This window comes from Meles meles, chromosome 2, assembly GCF_922984935.1.
Source record: "Meles meles chromosome 2, mMelMel3.1 paternal haplotype, whole genome shotgun sequence".
Taxonomy (NCBI): domain Eukaryota; kingdom Metazoa; phylum Chordata; class Mammalia; order Carnivora; family Mustelidae; genus Meles; species Meles meles.
In genome coordinates, this window is record NC_060067.1 from 169,897,227 (window position 1) to 169,916,858 (window position 19,632).

A 19,632-nucleotide genomic window follows, 5' to 3' on the forward strand; every position below is an offset into this window, starting at 1 on the left:
CTATTTCTCTTCCAGAAAGTTTTACTGAATTAGTATTGCCCAAATTTGGTTTTATATCTGTGACAAAGGGATTTGTGAAGTATAAAAAAAGAACTTTAGCACTTACCTAAATATAAACCACACACTAGTAGAATCTGAATTAATAAAAGTTCATAGCTTTTCTGCATTTATTCTTCCCCTTAAAGGAATCAAAATGTAGTATCAAGTGTGTAGGAGGGAGGGGAAGGAGGGGAGAAGAGCTTTTCACACTCATGTGAAATATATATACATTGGGGGGGGATATCTATTTATATTCCTTTAGGAATCATCTTTTTCTAACAGGAATCTGCCACTTTGTGAATTTGGTCAGCTCCCTAACAAATTGTTTCCTGTTGTTTAGTAAAGGTGCTTTGCCTGTGATGAACTAAACCTAGTAATTTTTTTAACTTAATATATTGAAAAAGAAATGGGATACTTTTGAATGCTAACAAATCAATTTCAAGAGTGCTTTGGCTTATATATTAAATAGCCATCCACTTCTGGGAAACAGGAACAGGATTGAAATAAAGGATTCCAAACAAAATGGAATAAAAAAAAAAAAAAAACTTCTACATAAAACTAAAAAAGTTTCTTGTTTGGCAAAGGAAACCATCAATAAAATGAAAAGGCACCCTACTGAGTGGGAGAAAAATACCTGAAAATCATATATCTGGTAAGAGTTAATATCCAAAACATATAAAGAACTCATATAACTCAATAGCAGAAAAAAATCCAACTTAAAAATGGGGAGAAGTTCTGAAAAGACATCTTTTTTTCCCAAAGATATACAGATATACATACAGGTACCTGAAAAGATGTTTAACATCATTAATCATCAGGGAACTGCAAATCAAAACAACAGTGAGATAACACCTCATACCTCTTAAAATGGCCTGCATCAAAAACACAAGAATAACAAATGTTAGGGAGGATGTGTTAGAAAGGGAACCCTTGGCACTGTTGGTGGAAATGTAAATTGGTGCAGCCACTATGGAAAACCTCAAAAAATTAGAAGTAGTACTATCATATGATCCAGCAATTCCACTTCTGTATTTAATCAAAGAAAATGAAAACACACTAATCGAAAAGACAGGCACCCTCACGTTCACTGCAGCATTATTTATAATAGCCAAGACACGCAAACAGCCCAAGTACACACCAACGGATGAATAAAGAAAATCAAGCATGCATACACGCAGACACACACATACACTGAAATATTATCCAGTCATAAAAAAGAAGGAAATCCTGCCATCTGCAAGAACATGGATAGACCCTAGGGCATTATGCTAAGTGAAATAAGTCAGACAGAGAAAGACAAATACTGTATGATCTCATTTACATGTGGAAATCTAAAAACAGCAACAACAACATCCAAGTTCACAGAGAACAGACTGATGGTTACCAGAGGTGGCAGGTGGGGGTTAGGTGAAATGGGTGAAAGGGATCAAAAGGCACAAATTTCCAGTTACAAAATAAGTAAGTCATGGAGATGTAATGTGCTACAGAGTGACTATAATTAATGATACTGTATCATACTATTTCCAAATTGCTAAGACAGTAGATCTTAAAAGCCTTCATCACAAGAAAAAAAAATTTAACTATATATGGTGATGGATGTTGACTAGATTTTCCATGCTGCAAATCTATGATTTTCTATTGCAAATATTCTGCAACATACACAGATATCAAATCATTATGCACTTGAAACCAATATAATGTTATGTGTCAATTACATCTCAATTTTAAAAACCTGTTGTTCTTCAAATCATGAGGAAATGAGCCTGCTCCATAAGATGGGCTTCAGAAAGACTGTGGTCTTCTAAGAATAATCCTGTCTGAGGACCAGTAAATGAAATAGATTTTCTTCCATTCTGGGTTGCAAACTCCTTGAGAGAAAATGGTTCAAGGAAAAAAGAAAGAACTACTTCGCAAGTCTACTGCAGACTAGGACATGGGAATCTGAAACGTGAAGCAAGTAAAAAGGTTTATCATGAGGGATTCTGAGCAACAGGATGTCATTTTCCCAAGAGAATATGACTGTCATATCTATGCCTAGAGCCCCAGAAGAACCATAATTATGAATTCTACACATACACATTCCCTAGAAATTGGACCTAGTCATTTTTAGAAAGAGGTTTTTTGTTTTTGTTTTGTACTGTTTTGTTTTGTTGCCATGAGAATATAAACTGCAAAAGTCTGGAACTTTGCTTTCTTTATCATTATATCCCCAGAACTTAGTACCTAGCAAAATGGATATATTTGTTGGATCAAAAAATAAATGAAGAGTGTCCTAGGATACCATTTAATAGAACCTCAAAACAGAAACAAAAAGAAACCTACCAAAACACAAGCAAAATACTACATGTCAGTGCAATCAGCCTTCTGTCCCCTAGTCCCAAGTACAGGCTTGAATAGACTATTGGAAACATGGGGATTCTTCCTAATGTTACAGCTAGCTAATTTTTCCAATTGCTCAGCCAACATTTATTACTGTGAGCCAAGTATGTGTTGAACACTGGAAAACAAAGCAACAAACAAGGCCAACGTGGCTCTTGCCATCAGGGAGCTTGCAGTCCAATAACTCCATTTCTATGCACTTGTCTACTGCTGACAAAGCTCAGGCAGTGGTAAAATTAAGAGGAGACGATCTTGTCCACAGTTCCAGATTTCAACACGACCCTAAAGGGGCTGTTACCATTAAGAATAAGTTTCTCAACTGATTATCTTACTAAATGCTATGCTGTCCAATATGTTACGTACAGCCACATATGGCTACTTAAATTTAATTAGAATAAAATAAAATTGAAAATCCATTGCTCAATACCATATGTAGTTAGGGGCTACCATATTGCACCACACAGATATAGAACATTTTTCTGTAATCACAGAAAATTCTATTTGGAAGTACTGTCCTAGAATCTTCCTACTCAAGAGTGTGGCCTCAGGACAGTAGCACAAATACCATGCAGAAGTTTGTAAAAATGCGGACTCTGGTGCCAGCCTAATCAGAATCTGTATTTCTAAAAAGAAACCCAGGCTATTTGTATACACATTAAAGTATGAGAAGCACTTCTCCACAGAACTACAATATTACCTACTACAATATTTAGTTGTTCTGACTATATTTAAATGGCCACTTTTTTATTCTAAAAGATAATCCCAAGAGTTCCTACCTCGTAACTGAAAGGTCCAACTATTTAATCAAATAGACAACAACTAAAGAAGCATACAGTCTCTCATTCCTACAAGAGAAGGGTTTGCTCACTCTGGTCTAGGTTTGCCCTTCAATTATCCTGAAAACCTTAAGAGAGGAAGAGAATCGCTTCTACTGTGATATAATCTCTTCTTTATTCTATATCTCATAATAAATTTCTCTCACAGTGAATGGTCAATGACAACTTTACTCATGCAAAAAAAAATAAATAAAATAAAATAAAATCCTAAAATAATGCAAATGTAAACTTGAGCACTGTAAACATCTGTAAACAGCCTTAAAGAAATAACATTAGAGCTTAAAGGAGGGAAGGGTAAGATTTTTTAATTTTTAAAAACAGGTTATTTTCCCAAGACTTTTTTTTTTAAAGATTTTATTTATTTGACACACAGAGAGAGGAATCACAAGTAGGAAAAGAGACAAGCAGGGAGAGAGGGGGAAGCAGGCTCTCTCCGAGCAGAGAGACGGATGTGGGACTCGATCCCAGGACCCCAAGTTCAAGACCTGAGCCAAAGGCAGAGGCTTAATCCACTGAGCCACCCAGGCATCCCTCCCAAGACTTTTAATGTATATGTCATTGGATATATTACTTGTAAAATAAAAATACATGGACAAATTCACTCTGATGAGGTACTTTTGAGAGTACACTAGGGGGTCTGTAATCTATTTTTTATGAGTACAAATCAGCAGATTTTCATTTCTTTATAAATTGCAGCTAACTTAGCCAGTAAAAATCTATTTTCTCTCCTTTCCATGTACTTTGTTCATAAATGCAATAATGTTGGGGCGCCTCGGTGGCTTAGTCAGTAAAGCATCTGCCTTTGGCTCAGGCCATGATCCTGGGGGGGGGGGTGTCCTGGGGTTAAGCCCCCCACTGGGCTCCCTGCTCAGCAGGAAATCTGCTTCTTCCTCTCCCTCTGCCCATCCCCCTGCTTATTTTCTCTCTCTCAAATAAATAAAATCTTTTTTCAAAATGCAAAATTAATTAATTAAATTTAAAAATAAAAATAAAATGCACTAATGTCACTGGTACTCTCTGTTCCTTAATGAATATCAGTTAGCAAACACCTTAAGACTTATATCATGAGTTAGTGTGATAAAAGAACTATAAATTCTTAATTTATTTTAACACTGGAAATTTTACAGAAATAAGCTTAAATTCCCCTGACTTGTCAAACAGGAGGGTGACCACTTTCTACCCTTTAGCCTGAAATTTCATAAACCAATAAAAAAAAAAAATTGGAAGACAAAGGTCCAGTTTACAAAGCAAATACAAAAAGCCTTACAGAGCTAAAAAAAAAGAACAAACAAAAAAAAACTCAAATACATTTCACGTATAAGTAACTATAATCCTTAACTGTGAATAACAGTGATCAATGTTTTTAGGTCTAATAATCAACAAACCCCTCCAGTAATAGTGATGAATGTACACATTGTTCAGATTTGCAATGCAATAGAAAAAGTTGCCTTTAAAAAAAAATCTAGTCTGCTTTCCCTAAGCAATAGAAAATATATTTAGTATGATAAAAATAACAGAAAATGAGTATGAGTAATGAGAATTTACTAAATGAGTAATCTAAGCACACTGTATTTTGGTACACACCCTTTACCCTAATAAAATTCACAGAGAATGCTGGCTACTGTTTGGTCACTAATAAGTCTAAAAACACACATATTTCAGGTACTTATTTATGTGCTGCAAAAACCAGGAAAAGGCCTGCCAACTACTACGCAAGCTATTAGCATGTGCATACAAATGGAGACTGTTGCATTAATTGAACACTCTTTTCCCGAGTGATTAATAGTTACAGCTGTGCTTACCACAAGCGGTATTTCACATACTAATGACTCAGAACCCATTTTTTCCCATTCATTGCTAATCCCTGGGGAAATGATCCTAGCTTACTATCCCAGTCAATTTCGGAGGAAGCTCTGCAAGCTGAGGAGTGGCACTGCATTCAGCATCCAGAAGGGAAAATGAGTGTGCTAAGGAACAGCCCATTAATTTTAAATCGAAGTCTCTGCAAGTGTGCAGAACACTGTTCTTGCCACAGAGAAGAAATACTACACTGTAATAGTGGAATTTAAGCTTTAAAATCATTGTTTTTTAAAGCTAGTTTCCTTTTGTCGAACAATAAGGTCCTCCACCGTCATCCACTTCTCATAACTTTTGTTTCTTTTCATACCTTGTGCTTCTCCTGTCAGCCTTATTCTGATTAGAGTTGCTTCTCTGATTTCATCCATTCTATCCGTTCTCTACTACTTCTTCCTGTCTAGGAATCCACACTTTTAAAAATCCAATTTTATTTTTTAATTTTTTTCCAGCTTTATTGAGCTACAACTGACATACAACATTGTGTAAGTTTAAGGAGTATGTGTTAATTTGATACTTATAGGCTGCAAAATGATTACCACCATAGTTTAAGCTAACATCTCCATCATGTCACATAATTACCATCTCTTTTTTATAGTGAAAACATTCAAAATCTACTCTCTTCAGTAGCTTCAAAGTGTATAAAACAATTATTAACTACAGTCACTGTGCCTTATATTAGATTCTCAGAACTCACTCATCTTATAACTTGAAGTTTATACCCTTTGATCAACATCTTCCCATTTCCTCCACCCCCCAGCACCTCATAACCACCATTCTATTCTCTGAAAAACCCAATTTGAACAACTGACCCTTACTTTTTGTTATTTTATTCTGAAAAGCAAAAAAAGTTTAAACTTTTAAATAATTACACAATTTAGTTTACAGCAGGCTCTCTTCTGCTTAAGTTATTATGAATGTGGTAGTATTAATATAAATTCTTATATAAAATATTCTCTGAAATTTTCAATATTTAAGAAACTGAAACTGATGTTTCAAAATTCAAGTTGTCTTCTTTTTTTTAAAACATGAATGCCAAGCAGCTGGAGTTCCTAGCAGGGAGGATCAAGTACAGCTGTGGACTTTTCTACACTGCTGTGTTTCCAGACAGATGTTAGGTGCAATGGTAAACAACCTCGTTTAGCCTCCAGTCTGAACAGAATCAAGCCTCAGCTGATTCATATTTGCATTCAGTGATTTTCATGCTCAAAAAGAGACCCATAGTTTTGCTAAGGATTCAGATGCAAACTAACATGAGGAATAATTCCAAGTATATCTGAAATGCAAATTTTACAGAAAGTCAAGTACCCTGGTGAGAGAAAAATAAACCTTGTATTACTCTAAAAGTGACACTTTCAATAGATACAAAAAACACAGCTCTGTGTATTAACTGAGGAGTTAAAATACCGATTATAAACCTCCAGGGGATACAATTTCAGCCTAACTAGAGTGTTCACAGAACATTTTTGGTGCTATGCTGTGGCCAACCTTGGTTCTCTTCCACGCTACTCAGAGCCATACCTCACGCATGCAGATGGAAAGGGGTTTGAGCTCTTTAAGAGAAACTCCTCCCCTATCCCCATCCAGCGCCACAATATTATGTCTTTCTAAAACTACAGGGGTAGCCCGTTTTCCTCCTTCTTTCTATATAATACATCACAAACAGAGAGTAGAGAAATAGGCTGAGAGAACTGTATTCTCAGGAAAGCTGGGTGAACACAAACAACAACAAAAAACAATGAAAGGAAATATAATCACAGGTAAGAAGATTGTTTTCTATTTAAAAATAAAAATTTTGGAAAACCCAATATCAGATGCTAAAAAAAAAAAGAAAGAAAGAAACATTCCAGGTTAAAGCCAAGTACTGGGCAAAAGCATTCCGAGGGTGGGTGGCATTTATCTGATGACTGGGGAATTAAAAAAAATATTGACATGGGCATCCCTAAATAATGCAGTATGCTCTGCCCTATGTCAGGATTCAGCACAACCTGGTCTAGCCCCAGGAGTCTCCTACTGGGACAGTCAAAAGACAAGACTAGTAAGCAAAAGCAGTCAATAATACAGATGGATCATTTCACAGCAGCATTTTACAAGAGATAGAGATATAAAAATATATTTGCCTGCACAGACCTACAAATAGAGGTTACTCACAGAGATTACTGTAGCTCCAGCAGTTACCCATTGATCATAGAAAATGCCCAGTTCATCTGCTTAATGCTTGAGAAAAGTTAGCTAGAAAAAAAGCCAGCTAATTCAAAATCTGCTGTCTAGTCAACTGGAAGCAAATTAGTTTCAAATTTCCTGGCAGCCCCTTTTGCCCTGCACTGCACACGGTGATGTCAATGGACGCACTTTGAGCGCTAGAAACCTCAGCTGAGAGGAGCTGCCGCCTCAGTCCCTCTCTCACAAAGGCTAAGCTGCCTGTTCTCTCGATCACTCACTCGCCCTCTTTCTGCCTGTCTCTCTCTACCTTGGTAGCTTACCGAAAACAACCACCGTAGGGCTTTTCTATATTTGTGAAAACTACTTCCAAGGAGATAATTGAGATGACGGGAGTTAGCTTTAATGTAACCATTTCCCCAGTGCGGCAGCAGAAACCCGAGCAAAGGCTCCGAGAGGATTGTACCATCCTCAGTGACATCAGAGGTGGGGCTGTCATCTCAGTATTATGCAGCATTTTCTCTGATGAGGGAATGACATATGTGAAAGGAAATGCATGGGTTCCCTTTAAAAGGGTTTAATTCTTATGTTATTTAAACAGAAAAGGCAAAAGCAAATACAATGTTGAGAAACTGCTGTAGGAAGATACAAATCCTGCGTTGCCAGTCCTTATCGAACTGCTAAATGACGCTGCCATCTCAAGTCATTTTACTGATGATTACATTATCATTCCTGTGATTAAATTAATATTTAATGGGTAATTGATATTACTTTGGAAATGTGATCTAAAAAATTCAAAGACATTCACATCTAGTTTTAAATATGATGGCATAAACTTTTACATCACTAATACTACCTTGGATGTATGCAGTACCTTTCAACACAATCTCCATAAACATACTAAATATAAAAACTAACAGTTTTTTACATTAACAGATGAGAAAAGTGAGGTGAAAAACAGCACAATAACATAACATAACATAACATAACATAATAACATAATGTAACACTGGTCCTTAGCCTTGGTAATGGAGGCTAATACAAACATTAAAAAGAACTCATCTTAATATTCCAATCAGTATAAAAAGCAGACAACAATACAAAGCAATTGATGGTTATTTTCATTCATTCCATTTACATTACTGAGAGGTTAGTTCTAGAAAATGTGTGAAGTCTACTTTGGAGTGTACATTTCTGCTAAATAATAAAATCAGAAAAGAAAATATGTATATAATGCTTACTATGTGCCAGGCACTGCAGTAGGCAGGTTTACTGTATTAACTCCTCTATTCCTACCAGCAGCCCTTGGGATAGCTACTCAAATACGACTACTGAAACACAAACAGGTATGTAATTTGTCTGAAATCACGTGGCGAAAACTGGCAAGGGCGGGATTCAAACACAGGCACTAAGGCTATGAAGTCCACCCTCCTGACCACTAAATGGCATCGCCTCCTGAGAACCTCCTTGCCAAGTAAAAGAATTCTAAAGGAAGAACATAATTTGCAAGATTTAGAACCACAGCAAGCCAAAAATAGCCACCTCTCCAGAAGACTGGCCCAAATATAAGAGGATTAAGGTTAGAGAGTGCACCAAGAGAGAGCACACAGAAACAGTAGAAATAGTGCCCAGTAATTTAGTGCTGACTACTCAATTCACCTGGAGACAATGCCTTAAAATCTTCCAGCTTTAGCTTCCTTACTTCTCAGCTGCAGATTTTTAAATTATAAATTTGTATTAAAGTGTGGTTAAAGCACATGATCCAGACTTGTAATCTGGGTTCCATTATTTTCCAACTATGTCAATTTAAGCAAATTATTTAACCTCTGAGAGGCTCAACTTCCTCCTCCAAAAAAATGGGGTTATTCTGAGGACGAATGAACTATGCATATAAATATATAAAGCACTCAGAGTTACAACTAGTGTATAATAAATGCTCAAGGTTTATTATTATTGTTTTTCATAATCGTCATGACTTTTAGTATTAATATCACACTTTTTTTTACTAAAACTGCCAACTTTTCAAAAACCTCTCCAAGAAGAGCTGCTATTTTTCCTGAGTTGATTGGAAAAGCAAAGGCAACCTCTGCCGGTTTCATATAAACATTATCCAATCAATGAATCACCAATTCCCTATGAGATGGAATATGGAAGTTATCAGGCATGACTTTCAAAAAAGGAGCTTTTTTGAAAGGCATGCCTAATTAAAAAAAATAGGGAAATAATAATAATAATAATAATAACAACAATAACAAATAGGGAAAAAATAGGAGCATTTACAATTTTGCCCTCCCCAACTTCTTCCCCTGAGGGGAATATGGAAAGGGGCCAGAGCCAAAGCAGCCTTCCCTAACAGCAGGCATCCTATTAGTTAGGGGGGTGAAACCCACCATAGATCTCCCACCCCCATCTTCTTTCACACTGGAGAGAAATAAACCTTTACTTCAAGAACTTAATTCAAGTTTTCTATTATATGCAACTCTCCATGATCCTATGAAACACAGTCAAAGACCAAAGTTTCCTGGTAGTTTCAAGGGCTAACTGAGGGCTGGGCTATTTATCATGGCTTTTTAGTTACATCCTGAGCCTGCAACCTCTTCAGTGCCAACTCGAAGTCAATGGATGAACCCATGGGAAAGAAACAGCAAACCATACTACTTCCCAATACTTAGTAGTTATGTTGCCTTATTAAAAACAGAACAAAGGGCTGAAGGGCTAAAGCAATAGCATGTGAAATGTCCCTCCTCCAGCTTACTTTCTTGCAGTCTCTGGATCCATATATCCAGTCTACATGCTACTAGGCTAACGCTAAAGGAGAAAAACAAAAAAACTCAAATACAAGAATGAGGATGCTTGATAAAGTTACTGCTATTACAAAGGCTACACAACTCCAACTACCAGGGACCATGAAGAAAAATGGCTCCCCCTCACAAATGTCCCAAATTCAAATATCTAGCATTTCACATTAGGCTTTAACTATAATACTATCTTAGACTGCTAATCTAAAACCTTCTATATCAAAAAGTAAAGCTCGAAAATAAATGTTACATATTCTCTACTATCTCATGGGCACCATTCTAAAAACTATGTTCAAAAACAGCGTGAGTCCATAACTAGATTAAATGAAAGGATTTTTCAATCTAAATTGGAACCAAGGGATATGAAATGGAGAAATTCACACAGGCACCCACAAAAAAACAGAACTTAGTAACTAAGAGACTGATTCCTTTAAATGCCTGATTTGCAGAAGACCAGGACTTATCTCCTGACCAGTGAACATCTGCCACAACTCTCTCTCCATCCACAAGCCAATGAACTTACCTGCTTGAACTCTGGCTGGCCCTCCACTCTGGACTCCTTGGCCACGGATAAAGCCTGAGCCAAACCCTCAGTGGATCCACCTATCGTTTGCTACGGGATGCATTTCCCAAATTGCAATTGCTCCGCTGTCCCTAAATAAACTCAATTTCTGGTAATTCCAGCTTGCCTCAGTTTACATCTTTATTTAGACCGACAGCAGTGCCATCCTGAAAATATTTTGTTTTGTGTCTGAAATGCAATTTAATAACACTGCCATTATTCTGAAAGGAAATATAGTACCAAAACATTGAGAGGAGAGAACCACTAAAAAATCCAAACCAATATCCTGTTTATACCTCTTCTTTAAAATATAATTGTTTTTCTAGAAATATCACTGAAAGAGTGAATTTTAAAAAGCTAGATTTATTTTTTATTAAAATTTAAAGGAATATTTTATAAGTAAAAATATACTTGCCAACTAACTACAACCAATGTTTTTAATAAGGTATGAAATTTAAATTATAAATTATTTTGAACATTAACAAACTTTATATTAACTATATCTTCTTATTTGCTGTACTGATGCTCTGGCATTTGGAGCTTCCTTCTTGAGGAGCCACATTACCCCTCCTGCACCCCACTAGCTATTTCCTGGAGATAGCAATGGACTCCCAAGGGAGTGTACTTTTGATATACAAACCAATCTACAGCCACACCCCATTTCCTACATAAATCTCTCACACTCTTAAACCAATATTCTCCTGTCTTGAATCACATCAGGGGCTTGTACTGGACAATCAGGAACTACCAGAACCCATGAAATTAATAACAACAACAATAATAATAATAATAATAAACAACTATCCAATCCTAAACATACTCAGGGACCTAACCTATTTGCCCATTCCTTCCTGCAAAAACCTCGTTAAAAGCCGGGCTGTGTGTTCTCCCTGACTCTCTTTGCCTCCTTCCCCATGTGCCCTTACACACCTACTATGCCTCCTTTTTCTAGAAATCTGTGGGTATAAACTTCTTCCTTCATGACAGTTATTTCCATGTCTGTGTGTCTTACCACACCTGATACATAAATGTATACAAACATAAATGCCAGGTCCAAATCTTCTAACAAAGTTTTAAAAGAAATGAACAACTACGCATTCCTGAAGAACAAAATTTCAAATCAGTAATGTGTCTCCATTTTCATGTCACTGGCACTGCCCCTTTAGTTCAGAAATGACAAGCTGTAGGTAATAAATTATTATTTGATATAATGTGTTATTTCTCAAAATCTTCAAACAGATAGGCAAGCAAACTCATCCAATTTAGTATGAGATTTTAGAATTAAACCTTTTTCACAAATCAAGACTATGATGCCAATTCTTATCACCATGATATGTTATTGTTAGCTTTTATTAATTCCTAAATCCATGTGGAAGAACTGATAACAATAATTCCTTATTTGAAATAACTTTCTTCACCGAGCAAATTCCAATAAATAAGGAAGCAGTTTCTAGTTTATGTTTTTTTTTTTTCTAAGATTTTATTCATTTATTTGAAAGACAGAAATTACAAGTAGGCAGAGAGAGAGAGGAGGAAGCAGGCTCCCTGCTGAGCAGAGAGCCCGATGCGGGGCTCGATCCCAGGACCCTGGGATCATGACCTGAGCTGAAGGCAGAGGCTTTAACCCACTGAGCCACCCAGTCGCCCCTCTAGTTTATGTTTTAAGTCTGGTTCTTAGATCTTAAAAACAAAAAACTCAATGCCAATTTCAGAGTTACAAAAATTTAGTTTTTATATATTAGTTTCTTGTCTCTATTATAAGGTACATCTGAAAGTTTAAGCGTCACATAGAGATAAATAGAATCTAGGACGATATAGCATGAAATAAATCCAAGCAGAGAGGAGGGGTGGGCAATACCAAGATTGATATGATGCCAGAGCTTTATACTCCCAAATACTGTTAAAAAAACAAAACAAAACAAAAAAAGACTCTAAGGTGAAATCTAAGGTGAAATGTAACTTAGTTAAAAACCAGACAACACAAATTAATAAAAAATAAAAGATAAAAACAAGACAATAGGTATCAAATGGAGTCTCTTATTGCTAATCTCCACATTACCAAACTGAGATATAACTTAATTACAGTTTTGGCTCTCCCAGAAATGTAATGTTGAACCTGTCAATTAGAAATGAATCACCTAATTGGTACTAGTTAATATGCCTGACAGACCCCAGCCATCCCCTATAGGAAGGGAACTTTGTAATAACTAGCCCATTTTGTTGCCTGCTATAACCTCCTTGTTCCCATTCCCTTTTGCCAATAAGTCTTTTCATTTTATTCAAGTTGGAACTCCTTTCTATCTCCTATATTGAATGCTATCTGATTTAAGTCAATTCTTGCTCAAATAAACTCTTAAAACTTTTAATAGAGGGGCGCCTGGGTGGCTCAGTGGGTTGAGCCGCTGCCTTCGGCTCAGGTCATGATCTCAGGGTCCTGGGATCGAGTCCCGCATCAGGCTCTCTGCTCAGCAGCAAGCCTGCTTTCCTCTCTCTCTCTGCCTGCCTCTCTGTCTACTTGTGCTCTCTCTCTGTCAAATAAATAAATAAAATCTTTAAAAAAAAAAAAAAAAACTTTTAATAGATCTGGGGTGCCTGGGTGGCTCAGTTGATTAAGCATCCAACTCTTAATTTTGGCTCAGATCACGTTCTCAGATTCATGAGATCAAAGCCCCACTTTAGGCTCCATGTTGGGCTTAAGATTCTCTCCCTCTCCCTCTGCCTTTCCTCTCTCTCTCTCTACCTCTTAAAAAAAAAAAATTAATACATCTCTTTCTCTATTAGCACTTCTACTATTAATCTGTCCATATTCATATAAATCTGCACGTAATTCATGCTAATTTTGTGTGTATTTTATCTCTATGTTAATTTTGTATATATTTAACAACATACATAAAGCAATTAAAAAATAAATTGGCTTTTATTAACTAATATTTCAGAGAATTATTTTATTCAAGCTTTTTGCATGCGATTTGTCATTAGGATCTTTGCTACCATGGACACTTATTTTGAGTTGTATTACATCTTTAGTTCTGCCTTAAATTGAGATACAGCAATATTTAAATCTGTCTGATGCTGTTACTGGAAATTCTATCCTAATCTACAGTATCCATTCACTTTAGGTGATCCACACAACGTAACTTTACTGTATGTCTTTTGGAAGTATCTTTAAAAAGCTAGATTACAGTGACTTTTTACACAACTCTAGGATCATTTCCCCAGGAAAACTTACTAAACCTGTGTAAGTATGTTTTCTTCTCCTTTTAAAAATCCGTTTTAGTTGGGGCGCCTAGGTGGCTCAGTGGGATAAGCCTCTGCCTTCAGCTCAGGTCATAATCTCAGGGTCCTGGGATCAAGTTCGACATCAGGCTCTCTGCTCAGCAGGGAGCCTGCTTCCCCCTCTCTCTGCCTACTTGTGATCTCTCTCTCTCTCTCTGTCAAATAAAATAAATAAAAACCTTTAAAAAAATAAAAGTAATATAAAATCTGTTTTAGTGATTTCTGTAAACATCCCAACTAGCATTATCTATACTTGTTTCAAGCTAATGTGTTTTCTCCAAAAAGTTCTTTGTTATTCAAAATAATCAAAACATCTTTAATACAGAAACAGTTAACAACTTGAGTATAAGACTACTCCTTTTTTTCTCGTAAGTTTTTTTTTCTTAAGATTTTTTTTTTTATTTATTTGATAGAGATCACAAGCAGGCAGAGAGGCAGGCAGAGACAGAGAGGGGAAGCAGGCTCCCTGCTGAGCAAAAAGCCTGATGCGGGGCTCAATCCCAGGACCCCGGGATCACGACCTGAGCTGAAGCCAGAGGCTTTAACCCATTGAGCCACCCAGGTGCTCCTTTCTGGTAAGTTTTTAAGGAAAACATCCTTGCCCTAATTTGGGACTATATCGGATAATATGGAATATTAACTGATTTTTTACAGATCAAGAGTATAAAGTTGAAGAAACCTGGCTGACATAAGTTTAGAAGATCAGGAGAGCAAGAAACAACCCTCAGACCAAAGTATGAAAAAAAAGGGGGGGGGCAGTTTAGTTGCCAGCCCAAATATGAATATACCCAACAGCAGAAGGAAACAAAAGAAAATTATCTCACATGGATTATACTTCATTCCTGTCTTCTAATCTAGCACAGTTTGGGGATCTGGACCTTTTTTTCTTGTTGACTGCTTATATCAACTTATTTACAATAATACTTATATCATGTTATTGTTAATATAAACTATGTCAATATCATTTTTAGTAGTAATACAACTTAGTTACTATTGAATAGTCTGGTTATTTCCAATATTATTCTAAGTAGATTCTTGCACTGACAACTGGCTAATTATTCAGAATGTAATCAAATATATATTATTTGGACATAATCAAAATATAAGCCTCCAAAGACCCAATGAAAACTTCCATGAAGTCTCTGGTTTTTTTCTATTTTTTTCACTGCTGTATTCCCATGCCACTGAGACACTCAGGAAGCACAAATATCCAACTGCAAGGCCAGTTCAAAAGGGCATAAAACTCAGGTACATGTAATAAGCAAGGAGAATTTTTACAGTCAGGAAACTGCCTTCCTCATGTATCGGGCCCAGGATGGAATCAGAACCCAAGAGTGCCAGGACAGCACTAGAGTTGAAGGAAAGTATGGTCTGGAGCTAAAGAAGTGACCTGAGGGGGTCCCTACTCATACACAAAAGTAAAACTTGAAAGCAAATAATATGAGGAAGTTAAAGTCCCCTAACATAGAAAAGTTGGTAAGTATCCAAATGGCATTCAAGGGGGCAAGCAAGCTAACCAAAGGGCTCAGTAAGCCATACTTACATAATTCTCTATCCTATAAGCTCCTTTATTTGCTGTTTCTATTTCCTCTCCCTCTTTCAGTAAGAGATTCTGTTCAAAAATTCTCTTATTAACTACATTAATGTAAAATTTAATTTCACCTCTCTGGAGGGATCAATAAGGGCATCCATGAGCTAGATGGCAGGGAATCAGCACCAGAACAACTCTAGGCCCAGCCTCAACAACAGTGCACATCTGCTCAGCCAAAGGATGGAAGGGAACAGAATTTCTTTTAGAACCTGTCTTCCCCATCGGCTTGTGTAGCAATATGCTGTCCAGGTTGTGGTTCTACCTCTTCTGCCCTGCTTCTCTCTCCATGGCTTGTTACACTTCTTCTTCCACCCTTGAATTATAGATAGTATCAAGAATCGATTAGTTCTCAGCTCACTGCTCTTCTCACTTAGCATTCTCTGCCTTCTAAAATGTAAGAGCTTGGGGTGCCTGAGTGGCTCAGATGGCTAGCATCTGCCTTCAGCTCAGGTCATGATACTAGGGTCCTAGGATTGAGTCCCAGGTCTGCTTCTCCTTCTCCCCCTGCCCTGACCCCTATTCCTTCTCTCTCCCCTTTCTCTCTCTCAAATAAATAAATAAAATCTTAAAAAAATAAATAAAATGCAAGAGCTTGGAATAAATAGTGATCCAAAAGACAAACTGTGGCAAAAGAATCCTAAATGAGTTAATACACATAAAGTGCTTAAAATGGCACCCAGCACATAGGAAATATTTAGTACAAACTAGCTGATATTACTATTACTATTAGAAATCAATCTTTGCTTTTATTTACTATATAATTTGGCAAATAATTTTGTCTCTGAGCCTCAGATTTCACCTATTACTTTAAAAAAAACTTATTAAAAGTCAACTTTTTTCCCAGTCTTTTGTACTAAAATAAAAATTTGTAATTAATTTGGATTCACAATTCAAACAATAATGTAGGTAAACAAGATGTTTACCTCCCAAGGTTGCTGTAAGATTAAAATCAGAGGGGCACCTAGGTGGTTCAGTTGGTTAAGTGTCTGTCTTCGGCTCAGGTCATGATCCCGGGGTCCTGGGATCAAGCCCCATGTAAGGCTTCCTCCTGCTCTGCAGGTAGCCTGCTTCTCCCTCTCCATTTGCCCCTCCCCTGCTCATGCTCTTGAACTCTCATGTTCGTGAGCTCTCTCTCTCTCAAATAAACAAATAGAATCTTTAAAAAAAGAAAAAGAAAAGAAAAGATTAAAATTAGAAAGGCTACATGAAAAAGTAGCTGAAAACTACAAGACGGTATTTGAAAGTGGGGCTCTACACTGATAATTCCAGGTGGCCAGACCTGACATCTCTCCAGAGCTTCCGTTCACCTCACACTTCTGTTGAGTGGGAAGTACTAGTCACATAGAGACCACTATAAATAAAAAGAGAAAGATGTCAATGATTTAGTCAATTCAGAAGAAACTGCCAATCAGCCAGACCAGACATCGGACTATGGTAACAGAAAAAGGAGAGAAAACAGGAGAACTCTAGACCAATCTGTATCCTCTGAATTACAAGCATGAAGGAGGCCAAATACAGAAGGAATATTGCCGAGGAGAGTTAAAAGTCTCGATTCCTATCTGCCAGCCTATGATATTGACAACATATGAGAAACTTCGCTTAATGACAACATAACGAGAAAACAAATACAAAATAAACCACAGCTAGAAGCAGTTCACATATCTAGCTAGCTGGCATGGGGGGAAGGGTGAGGAGGTGTCTCAGGAGGAGTCTAGAAGAGACGTGTGTCTCATGTGAAGAATGCAAAGGAAGAGTTCTGTATGGGGGCGCCTGGGTGGCTCAGTGGTTAAAGCCTCTGCCTTCAGCTCAGGTCATGGTCTCAGGGTCCTGGGATCGAGCCCCGCATCGGGCTCTTTGCTTGGCCGGGAGCCTGCTTCCTCCCTCTCTCTCTGTCTGCTTCTCTGCCTACTTGTGATCTTTGTCTGTCAAACAAATAAATAAAATCTTTAAAAAAAAAAAAAAAGTTCTGTATGATGGGCGAACTTGAGATGCTCTGCCCTGTGCTTCTCTGCAGACAGTGGCCACGTCATTACCAACAACAAACCATGCGTTACATATCCACAATATTTCACCATGTGAACCCCCTGCCTTCTCATTTTGAAAGGCACTACCAGGAAGGAAACCTGGACTGAGGAAAGAGATTCTCTCTTTCCTAGGATCCTATATGGGGTCTCAGGGCAGCCTCCTCTAGGAACTGTGCCTACCATCCCTGGAGAGCTGAGTCTGTCCAGAGAAGCAGAGAAACGGCAAAGAGTCAACAATTTCTAACTGTCTGACAGATGTCTCATGTTACACATTCAACATGTCAGAATCATAGTGATTACCTTCCCTGAAAAACTAGCTTCTGAGAGAGAATTCCTACTTCGATGTAATATTAATCTCTCCTGTCACTTTAGAGTCCTCACATGTCCTGTATCTTTAGTCTCCAAGACTATAACAAGGTTCTTAAAGTCTTATGCATCTATCCCTTCCTTTCTATTATTACTATCACTTCTCTAGAGGAGGTATGGTTGCTTTAGGAATTCGCTACTGGTCCTGAACAGCCTGCCCACCTCAACAGGAATTCATATCCTCTAACAGACTCCAAGTATTTTCCCCTTATTAATCTTCCTGAAGCACTTTTCTGATAGCACGGCTGTCACCACGGTCCCATTATATGCCCTTCCCATCCCCCAAACAAAACAAAACAAAACAAATCTTAAACAAGTTCCCAGTGTGACTAAATTAAAGCCGTAATTCTTTAACCCAGGAGTCAGCAAACCTTTTCTGTAAAGGACTAAACAGTAAATATTTTAAGTTCCATGGGCCATAACATCTTTACACAAATAGGTGACTCTGCCCTAGTAGCAAAAACAACCACAGAAGATGGTAAACTAATCCATGGCTATATTCCCATAAAACCAGTATACAGTTATTCCCTCTTTTCCAACTATGTCTTCCTCATTACTCATGGCCCCACAAAAAGTCTATTCACTGAGATCCTCCATGCTTAACCCAACTCTATGATCATCCCCTCCCTTTTACTCTTAAAACATATAGTGCCTGGGGTGCCTGGGTGGCTCAGTGGGTTAAGCCGCTGCCTTCAGCTCAGGTCATGATCTCAGGGTCCTGGGATCAAGTCCCACATCGGGCTCTCTGCTTAGGGGAGAGCCTGCTTCCCTTCCTCTCTCTCTGCCTGCCTCTCTTGTGATTTCTCTCTGTCAAATAAATAAAAATAAAATCTTTTATAAAAAAAAATATATATATACGGCCTGTACTTTTCATTGGGTCCTTATATTTTCATGATTTCATACTGCTTTCCCTACTTTTCATTTCAAATTTTCTATATCCTAGATAACTACCATACTGTAAAAGTTAAAAGGTATTCATTAATTCTTTATCAAGATGACGACAACGTTGTTACACAGTAATCCATGGATATATGGACCCAAAACAATTTTCACCACTCTCCTTATTTATAACAATTACAGCAAGTGAGCCCTATACAGTAAATAAATAATTTTTTAAATGGAAAAAAGAAAGTATAAATTGATCCTTTTGGCCTTTCCAGTACAAGGTATATCTTACAGAAAACAATGACAATATAGATTCAGTAACTGATCTACTTAAAAGTTGTTATTTTACAATAAATATCTTGTTAGTGTTGTTGATTTAGGATAATAGTTATATTTGTAGCACTAGAAAAATATAATCCTTAAACTTATTTTTCTGTTCCCCAAGTCTCAGAGAAGCAATTCTTAATTTTTTGCTATTGTGGACCTCTTAGAGAAAGCTATGGACCCTCTCCCAATAAGAAACATTCAGATGGACATTTATATAAACTCTGTATAAAATGTCTGGAGGGCTCACAGACCCCCTAAAGTTAAGAAATCCTCCCTTACAGGGTTTCATGTTAGGCATTCACAGCTCTTACCCCCTCACCTAAGAAACTTTCCTTTTAGTTCAAGTCATTCAAAGAATTTTCAATGCACCAAAGGATCTGGCAATATTTTTTTTACATTGTCAAAGAACAAACTAGTATATCCAAATCAGAAGATGTCAAAGATCATAAACAATGGAAATGGAAAAATGTATAGTTACAAGCAAATGGATGAGAGGGGAGAGGAGAATATCAGCAATGACTTGCAGATTTCAAAC

General features: G+C 37.2%; 1 protein-coding gene across 3 annotated transcripts in view; it reads right to left on the reverse strand.

The window, feature by feature from the left end:
• The window catches only part of PSD3 (pleckstrin and Sec7 domain containing 3), a 614,599-nt gene that overhangs the window by 417,740 nt on the left and 177,227 nt on the right, over positions 1 to 19,632 (reverse strand). The window contains exon 1 of one of the 3 annotated variants that reach the window (XM_045991839.1): positions 7,260 to 7,336. The exons of the other annotated variants lie outside the window; for them this stretch is intronic. Coding sequence (XP_045847795.1) covers positions 7,260 to 7,290 — 31 coding nt within the window. The 5' untranslated portion in view covers positions 7,291 to 7,336. Of the gene's footprint in view, positions 1 to 7,259; positions 7,337 to 19,632 lie in introns of those variants that run through there. 3 annotated transcript variants of the gene reach the window in all.